Source organism: Saccoglossus kowalevskii, chromosome 9 (assembly GCF_978046115.1).
Source record: "Saccoglossus kowalevskii chromosome 9, keSacKowa6.1, whole genome shotgun sequence".
In the NCBI taxonomy this organism is placed as follows: domain Eukaryota; kingdom Metazoa; phylum Hemichordata; class Enteropneusta; family Harrimaniidae; genus Saccoglossus; species Saccoglossus kowalevskii.
This window is the reverse complement of record NC_140649.1, coordinates 22,432,874-22,442,126: the sequence shown is the minus strand read 5'-3', so window position 1 is coordinate 22,442,126 and position 9,253 is coordinate 22,432,874. Positions and strand designations below refer to the sequence as shown.

Below are 9,253 nucleotides of genomic sequence, written 5' to 3'. Positions count from 1 at the left end.
GTTACGCCTCACCCGGTCCTTTGTGGACAACAGTCGACCATGTGCCACTAGGTACTGCTTTGCTATTACTGCCAACTCATCTAAATTTTTGGGTGCTTTTTCTTTAAGATAAACTGCAAGATCATTTGTACAGGCACCAATAAACTGCTCCTTCACCATCAAGTCGGTAACACCATCATATGTTGCTGCAGTGCCTGACAACTCAACCCATTTAGCAAAATAATTCTTAAGTCGCACAATTAACTGGTCAGGACTCTCAGAACTTTCAGGTTTAATTTCACGGAATCGCTTCCTGTACCCGTCCTCTGTGAAATCGTCCTCTGTGAAATCGTAACAGCGCCGCCTTCACACGATCATAGTCAACTGCATCAGTGTCGGACATCCTGGAATATACTTCCAGTGCTCTACCAGTCAACAGTGCACTCAATTTTGTGGCCCATCCATCTCTATGCCAACTTGCATTCGTTGCAAACCTCTCAAACCGCAATAAATAACTATCAAGTTCGTCCTTACCATCAACAAATGCAGGTAACTTTGGTGACTGTGCATCACTGACCACATTTTGTTGATCGCCCAAATCAGCCTGTTGGAGCCCCGGCATTGCTGCTTGCAGCTTTAATTTCCTCAACTCAAATTTTCTTTCCTTTTCTCGTTGTTCTGCTTCCATTCGCAATTTCTCTCGTTCGCCTGCTTCCGCTTCCAGCCGTAACTTTTCCTTTCTTTCCTCAATCTCCATTTTCCTCACCTTTTGCTTTTCTCTCTTCCCTCGCCGCTTGTCTATCAGCCCGCTGAGAACTCAGTTGCTCCAAAATAAATTTCCTTTTGTCTTCTCCAGTCATTCCCAGTTCATCCGCCCATTCCATCAACTCTTGTTTCGACATATCTGTTATCTCGCTGGCCATGTTGTCTTCTATATGTCTTCACTGTTCCCGGACGAGCCCCCAGATGTCACACTCAACGTAATATTACCGTAATTGGTATAGTACAGGTGTGATGGTTCAAATACCAAAATGGCAACAGTAACATAAAGACTTCCCTGGCGGCGATGATAACTTACGAACACGGAGCCAACAGATGAGGTTTCAACTGGTACTGGTATTATTATACTCTGCAAACATCAAGTACAATAACGCGGTAAAACTCCAAACCTCCAATAACTAGATACTTCAACTCCAACACAATTCAACGAGATCTCCGATCTGAGCTCAGTGCTGAACAACTCCCCTATATATACCCCCACTGTCTATAAATAGACCATTACATCAGCATACATAATGAGTCTGGAACTTACTACAAATTTCTAGAATGTTCCATTACCTTCTATTGCCTCCCACAGTGTTGTATTACCTATTCAACCATTTTCTAAAAAATATAGAATATTCCACCCAGACACAGTACGGTTCTAGAACATTCTCAGTGACACGGAAGTGGTAAATAAGTCGTATGCGACAGATGCGTGTTTTGTTTTTCCCTGTGATATGACTTAAAATAAAAGAGTGAGTGGAAATCAAATGCGCTTACCTATCTCTAAGATTTCTACAGATAGACAGCTTGCAACCCAAAAGATTAAAAACAACCTTCAAAACAATCTTCCCAGTAAAATTAAATGAAATATAACCAAAAATATAACCATACAATTTAAAAAATTTAACACGTTGCTTGAAAATAAGAGAGGCTTACAGTTGATGTTAGCACAGGGCTGTATGGGAAAGATACTAGGTTCGCCCCAGACCCCCTCTATTGTTCAATTTTCTATCCCAACTCTTAGAAAAATCCAGTATGGTGGAAACACATTTCCGCCCTACAGTTATGTGTATCAAATTTTCTATAAAGCCCTCTTGCGACAGCTTCCAACTGCGCTGTATTTTTTTGTTTTTAACTCTTGCTAATGAAAATATCATAATCGGTCAATAAACCCGAAATATAGAAATTTCGTGTTCATTTGATAGATAGATTTACAGTCAGGTCCCTGAATTCCTGGACTCAATAACACCCTTTACCACTCATATTAAATAGCATTTGGACCCAAAGCATTACAATAATCAGAAAGCATTGTGTCCATTGAACCACGATTAGACCTACAAATTGTCCAGCCTCTTTCAGTGACCAAAGAACACACCTGGGCGTGGATTGATTGACTAAGTCAATTACGTACATGCTTGCAATTGTTATCGCAATGCACCGAGAAGTAATAGTTTGATTCTTTTCATAGTTTGATGTATGCGCAGCTATCCTCTTACGTCAAGTGTGACACGTATGACAATCAGTGCGTAGTTAGATTTACTGAATCAGACAAAGAACAACTTAACGTAGCCGACAATCAGACTGAGCCCCATCAGTACCGTTTGACGCAATCACTCAGCTATTTCGTGTCAGTGCGAGGTATTTCCATAGCCAATGCTCACAAAAGACGGCAGTGTCACGGTGCATGATCCGAGTCGGTACGTATTCATATGCAAGGAGAAGTCACATGAGTTCACCTAGATTTTCTAAGGCGTAACATAATCCTGCCTAGTATACGTCCCCTGAAAGTACACAATAGACATGGACCACCAGGAAAAAATATTGCTTTTCCTGACAGTGTCCGTGGTCATTCTAGCATCATCCTTTGCAGGTGAGTTGTATATAAACTCATGACTTAAAGTGTTGGAACTTTTGTCGGATACAGGAACTCTGTCCTTAAAATAACCAGCCGAATATAAGGCGGAAGTAAATTTGTGTTGATAATTTTTACCACTCTCTAGAATTTTAAAGCGTCGATACTTCATTTTTCGTTACTTTTTACACCGCATGTTTATGAGAATTTAAAATTTTGCGTTGATTATTCGGCTTCATACAAAAACATACCCACCACTTCCGAAAGTGATAAGGTATAGGTATTGCCCACTCTGGATCTTAGAATAGCAAGGTAATAGTTACATTCCATTGTAGTGAATACGTAAAAACAAACCTTTTCGGAAAAAGTAACGTATCGCGAGATGATAAAATGACGTTTCTACCTATATGTCACGGTAATATAATGGTCACGATTGACGTAATATGGCGTCGGAATTCACTGCTGCGTTGAAATCGTCGCTAATATATCAAGTACGAACCCATTGTTGTTCGTGTTGGATGGCCAAGCAGTGTAACAGTGAAAACGACTGAGTCAAAACTTACAAGAAGATTAGCGTCGATAGTAAGGTTTGGTGCAAAGCTTTCAGACTGGGATGACTTCACACGACCGTGCGATTCCCACAAGGTCATTTCCGCATAGTTTATTTAACTTTAATTTAAACACCTACTTTTTATTCACCAGCCAATTGTCAACTAGGTTATGATGAACGTGTATTTGCTGTTTACAATGATAAAATATCGTGTGAGTCTGCTGGCCACTGTTGGGACGATGATGTAACCAGTGAAATACCTTCATGTTATTACGACGGTAAGTACAGATATAGAGTAAATACTGCTTACTGTTGGAGCGGCGATGTAACTAGTGGAATACCGTTATGTTATTACGACGATAAGTACAGATATAGAGTAAATACTGATTACTGTTGGAACGATGGTGTAACCAGTGAAATACCTTCATGTTATCACGACGGTAAGTACCGATATAGAGTAAATACTGGTTACTGTTGGAACGATGATGTAACCAGTGAAATACCTTCATGTTATTACGACGATAATTACAGATATAGAGTAAATACTGGTTACTGTTGGAACGATGATGTAACCAGTGAAATACGACGATAAGTGCAGACATGGAGTCATTACTGGTTACTGTTGGGACGATGATGTAACCAGTGAAATACCGTCATGTTATTACGACGGTAAGTACAGATATAGAGTGAATACTGGTTACTGTTGAGATGACGATGTAACCAGTGAAATACCGACATCTTATTACGACGGTAAGTACAGATATAGAGTGAATATTGGTTGCTATTCAGCCGACGATGTAACCAGTGAAATACCGTCATGTTTTTACGACGGTAAGTATAAATATAAAGTCAATACTGGTTACTGTTGGGACGATGATTTAACCAGTGAAATACCGTCATGTTATTACGATGGTAAGTACAGATATAGAGTGAATACTGGTTACCGTTCAGACAACGATGTAACCAGTGAAATACCGTCATGTTATTACTACGGTAAGTACAGGTATAGAGTCAATATTGGTTACTGTTGAGACAAAAGAGTAACCAGTGAATTGAATATGTAGTTATAAATCATAATTTTTTTTAAAATTATTATTAAATTTAATTAATTGTAAAATTCACACACGTTAGTCAAACTCGGTGGGTATTCCTAAAACCGGGGGAGTAGTCGCCTGCACATGTGGAAGACGCGGTCATATGATTTTGCACGGTAATAACAATACGTATATTTTTGGCTGACTCACATTCCAAAAGTCAATGTGAAACTATAAAATGCTGAAAAATATTTTTAATTCTCTAAATTATTTTCAAATTACTTGATGTCGCTACTGATTACATCACTCGTATACAGATCAACTAAGAGAACATACAATATATGTTTATTTCGAATATATTATGTTTATTGTTTGTGCATTTCAAATAATTCTATTTTTGGAATAAATACTTATTCATCGAAATTATTCCTTCATTGTGATTACCAGCCGGGTTTTGCAAGCGAGTCTAATCAGGGAGTTTTGGTGGTAATGCGTCATTCCATGTTCCAACGATAACACATACCTAACATCAGCCCTAGATGGTTTCAATCACTACTTGATCTTTATTTCAACAGATACATGCAATTACGGACATTTTCGTGGAAATTTGGGGGCAGTGTATAAACATGTCATTGTAAAACGAGTAGGGTGGGTATGTGGGTGCATTAGCCGGGTTGTATAACGTTACTGCACTACAATACTGCTACACTACTACAATCATTATGATGCAATTAGAACTTGGTGTATGTTTCAGACTCTTGCAATGACGGACATTTTCGTGGAAGTTTGGGGCAGTGTGTTCCATGTCACTGTAAAACTCAATGTCATAAGAAAACCGGAGTATGTGTGAGTGGCTGTGTGGATGGATACACTGGAGATAACTGTCAAACAAAACAAGGTATGATGGTTACGATGCGTGGTAATGTAGTATATCCAAAACATGAATCCTGTGTTTCCAGTAACCCTTCCCACTAATATTTCGGGGGACTTTGAAACCGGAATGTCCAATTTATGCAAATGACCCTCAAATTACCCTCTTTATTGGGCATGGTCATTTCATTAATCTCGCGATTGAGAAACACATAGTTGTAAATATAACACTAATTTTCATTTCCAGGATTATGTTATATTAATAACCCAAATATTTATCTTCCAGAAATACTACTCATCAAATTTGTTTTCATATACCATTCTCTATGAGTGACGTCATTTAACAACGATTTTCTTCTGCGACGTAGTCTGATGCAAGAGATGCAATAAACAGGTTTATTTTTTTATGGTCTGTGGCAGCCCACCAATAATAATATGCAAACACGTTTTAACATTTCCTACTTTCCGTACATGACCCTACAGCTGCTGCATCGAGACAACCTTGTAAAGTGGAAATAATAAGCGCTGTGCTCACTATCGTTGCCGGTATTGTTATTTTTTCCGTTTCCGTAGTTTGTGTTATAAAAAGGTAAGTTCGCCTGCTACATAGTTGTTTTCTTCGCCTCATTTAAAATATTAAAATAAAAGTATACGGTGACGTCGCTTGCCTTGTCACGAGAAAATAAATCGTCTGCAAGAGTAATAGTAATTATTACTAATGCAAAATCTGATATGCTCGGGCCAGCAGATTATTCATATTTAACGACAAGTGTATTTTTGGATGAGTTTAGTGTAATTACACCCATCCTATAAGAAGCACTCTTTAGTACGTGTACGAAGTACGTGTTTGAGGTCAAAGGGGCATAGACGCTGAGTTACTGTTCAAAGTTGGTTGTTGAGTAGTTCATTAGTTAAAATATAGACAGTTTGTATAGATTATAAGTAAAACAAAAACATAAATTGATTGATGGGACAATATCTATCGATGTAAACGGCATTCCATTCTCATACCTCAGAGAAGCTCTTAAACGCTCAAGGGTGAGACATGGAGGATTAACATACGTAATGAGCAGAACTGCAACTACGGTATATACTTGGAAATATGGAACCCTGTTGATGTATCGATATATTTAGCCTTTTTTTAAATTTCTATAGATGGATGTGCTTTGCAAAAAATGATAATACAGAATGTAGAACAGTGGAATCAACCGTTGATAATCAAGGTATTGTTACAAAACTTTATAAACCATAGATAATGTGTGAACAAATTATTATTAATATTAAATCGATATAAATATAATTGTTGTGGTGTGGTGGTGGCAACAAATTGATAACAATAGAACGTACTGTGGTAGGGGAAATACATCGGTCGGTAAAGACGATATTACGGAGAGACGTTCGATTGATGGTTGTAAGAACTCTGATCTATTCTAGAAATGGTCACGCAATATATAGCCACATGAAAGGTGCCGCCAATACAATACATTGCCCTGACCAGGTGTCGGGGATTAATTATATCAATTGATACTAGGATTGCAATAATTAAGATCAAACATAAAGTATAAAGTATAAAGTAAGTATGAACATAAACATACGGGAAAAATAAACAAAAACATTTTCCCACACGTACAATATTTGACTGAATCATACTTTCTGGTCTATGGGCAGAATCATTGTATTTGTTGCCCGTTGCACTAAAACGAGACAGTTCATTCATTATAACATATCTTCAGAAATGTTGTTTAGGGATATATAATAACATGCATACATAATAAATGCGATACCGATATTTACCAATATACATATACATAGGTAAATATCTGTATAGCATATAATTTATTATCGTGTGAACGCCAGGTAACTGCATTGTTTGAGTGACTTATGAATAATATAGATATATAGATATATATATATATATATATATATATATATATATATATATATATATATATATATATATATATATATATATATATATATATATATATATATATATATATATATATATATATATATATATATATATATATATATATATATATATATATATATATTACTATATTATCTTTCACAGAAGTGCACCATTATGATGAGATGAAAGATGAAGAGCAGCATTACAAAGAATTGGAGGAAGTGCGAGTCAATAATTACGAGCAAATACAAATCAAAGTATGATTTTAGATGATAATATGGATCTCATCAGAGAACAATTAGAAGTGGCCATATAACCACATTTCAAAACGATGGTGATGATTTTTTGTCACTGAACAAAGTTTAACACTATGCTTACACCTATTCCCTCAAAAGATAAGACGCCTCATATATATTGCTTTACCTTAAATTCCAGCCACTGGTGAAATATTTATTAGTTAATTATAAATTCCCCAATACAGTATATGAAAAAAAGTCAAAAAAGGGTAAAAACAAATACAAAAGATACGTTAAATACTGACGAACACTGATGTTACAATAGTCTCAAAATGCATCGCTTAGTGGCTAGACAATGTCTTACCGAAAAATTGTGCATGGGTTTCGAACTGCTCAGCCAATGACTGTACATTTTTATTGTATGTATGAACTGGTATTATATAACCTTCTTGGCCTACTATTAGCTTTCCATGTTCATAATGTATTTAACAACTATAGTCATAATATGAATGAGGACTGAGTACCGGATACTTCGCCATTGAACAAAGAACTGAGACAGGGAGCCAACATTCGTTAAGATAACACTGTTCACGGGCCATGAGATTCAAAACACTACTTTTGAAGGTTTTGCTTGATTTCACGTGTTTTCTTTCAGATACTTTCGGATAATCTATGATAAAACGTGTAGTTTATGATTAGGTTGATAGCAGTATTGCAAACTGCATTTGCTTGGTAATAAATAGTCCTCATCGCCATAAACAAGATAGTTGAAATATATTTCACATATGACCCAAGATTTACATACACAAAAATGTGTCTAAGCATTTTGACTCTATAAAGTTGCCTGCAAATGTGGTCAAGCCGGGTTCTGACTCTTATTGAAAAGAGAGCTTATTCCGAAACGTTCATACATATTCAGCTTAATAGTAATGAACATTACAAACCTTGAAAAAATAGCTTTATTCCGTACAAGTTTATTTGGAATGTCCCTGACAAAGTAGCAAGAACTAAATATCATGATTTGTGAAATTATGGGGCAGAAACGTACTAGGTCCGGGCTTTTCTTTTCATTTCCACTTTGACAGTTTTTGTCTTTAGCACTATATATTTCCCACTCCAATATTTTAAATGTGTTTCCCGTTTGTCAACAATTTCAAAAAAGCCATCCAGGGTTTTATAGTTTGGAAATCCTGTATAACGGTTTACCGAACTGTCAGATTCAAAAACCTTTTCAAGTACCAGCTCACGGCGTAGTTTAGCGCAGTCTTGTAATTTTGTCTTCAGGTTATCGATGTCTTTTTGCTTCTTTTGCAAGTTCTCTATTTCTAATAATAATAATTTATTCAGTATACACCCTAGGCCTCCGGCCCGTTGTGCTAAAGAAAAATTACAACAACAATAGGTGATTTTCCGTACAATTGCGAGATCTCGCAAGATGCATGAAAGACGCGTGTCGAACGTCTGCCGCAAAAATCGAACGATTTGATTTTGAACTAGAATTTCTTTATTTCGTAGCTTACATTGACCGGCCGATCTTCGACAGAGGAATATTGCTTCCGAATACCCTTACTTAATCGAAATTGCCTATCATCAAATGTGGACAGCACATTATTAAGCATGGAAATGTCCCCGAAATACTTTCGCGTTTGTCGAATCCCACGCGATGTTTGACGCGACTACGACGCTATGACCTGTGTTTGTCCTGTTTTTACGTTCGATTTCACGCATAACGCGTGATTCTCGCAGTGAACGGAAAATGGTCTATTTAGTGACCTTAAATATACAGACTCAAGCCATGTGTTGTTCTCTCTGTTTGAAAGCAAAAAATAAAAAAAATGGCTAAATTTCTCACATTTTCCACATTGGATGAAGACATAAGCTGAAGACACTTCTCTATATTAGGGTTAATAAAAATTGTCTAAGACTATACTTTTCCTTCAGGGCCTTGTAGGAAGTACATATCAAAAGAAAATGGTACTCGTTTTCTATGTTGCCATCATGACAACTGTGGCATACCCTATTTTCCCATGGAAGATTTACACGTCTCCCCTGTTC

General features: G+C 36.7%; 1 protein-coding gene across 2 annotated transcripts; it reads left to right on the top strand.

Moving 5' to 3' along the window:
* Positions 1-2,521: 2,521 nt before the first annotated feature.
* On the top strand, positions 2,522-7,658 carry LOC144342268 (uncharacterized). Of its 2 annotated transcripts, XR_014930401.1 has the most exons (7): positions 2,522-2,614; positions 3,299-3,424; positions 4,935-5,078; positions 5,534-5,639; positions 6,206-6,273; positions 6,485-6,623; positions 7,125-7,291. XR_014930401.1 is itself a non-coding variant. In XM_078005539.1 (6 exons), exons 1-6 carry the CDS (start codon positions 2,545-2,547, stop codon positions 7,223-7,225), a joined length of 615 nt encoding a protein of 204 aa, XP_077861665.1. In that variant the 5' UTR covers positions 2,522-2,544; the 3' UTR covers positions 7,226-7,658. The 2 variants fall into 2 exon arrangements, 1 of the variants encoding a protein (XP_077861665.1); XM_078005539.1 differs by lacking the exon at positions 6,485-6,623 and having other exon boundaries at positions 7,125-7,658.
* Positions 7,659-9,253: the final 1,595 nt, after the last annotated feature.

Coding starts and splice junctions, on each gene's coding strand:
- LOC144342268 (XM_078005539.1), top strand. CDS start 2,545: ATGGACCACCAGGAAAAAATATTGCTTTTCCTGACAGTGTCCGTGGTC. Junction 2,615..3,298: donor TCTAGCATCATCCTTTGCAG/GTGAGTTGTATA, acceptor TTTATTCACCAG/CCAATTGTCAACTAGGTTAT. Junction 5,079..5,533: donor TAACTGTCAAACAAAACAAG/GTATGATGGTTA, acceptor ATGACCCTACAG/CTGCTGCATCGAGACAACCT.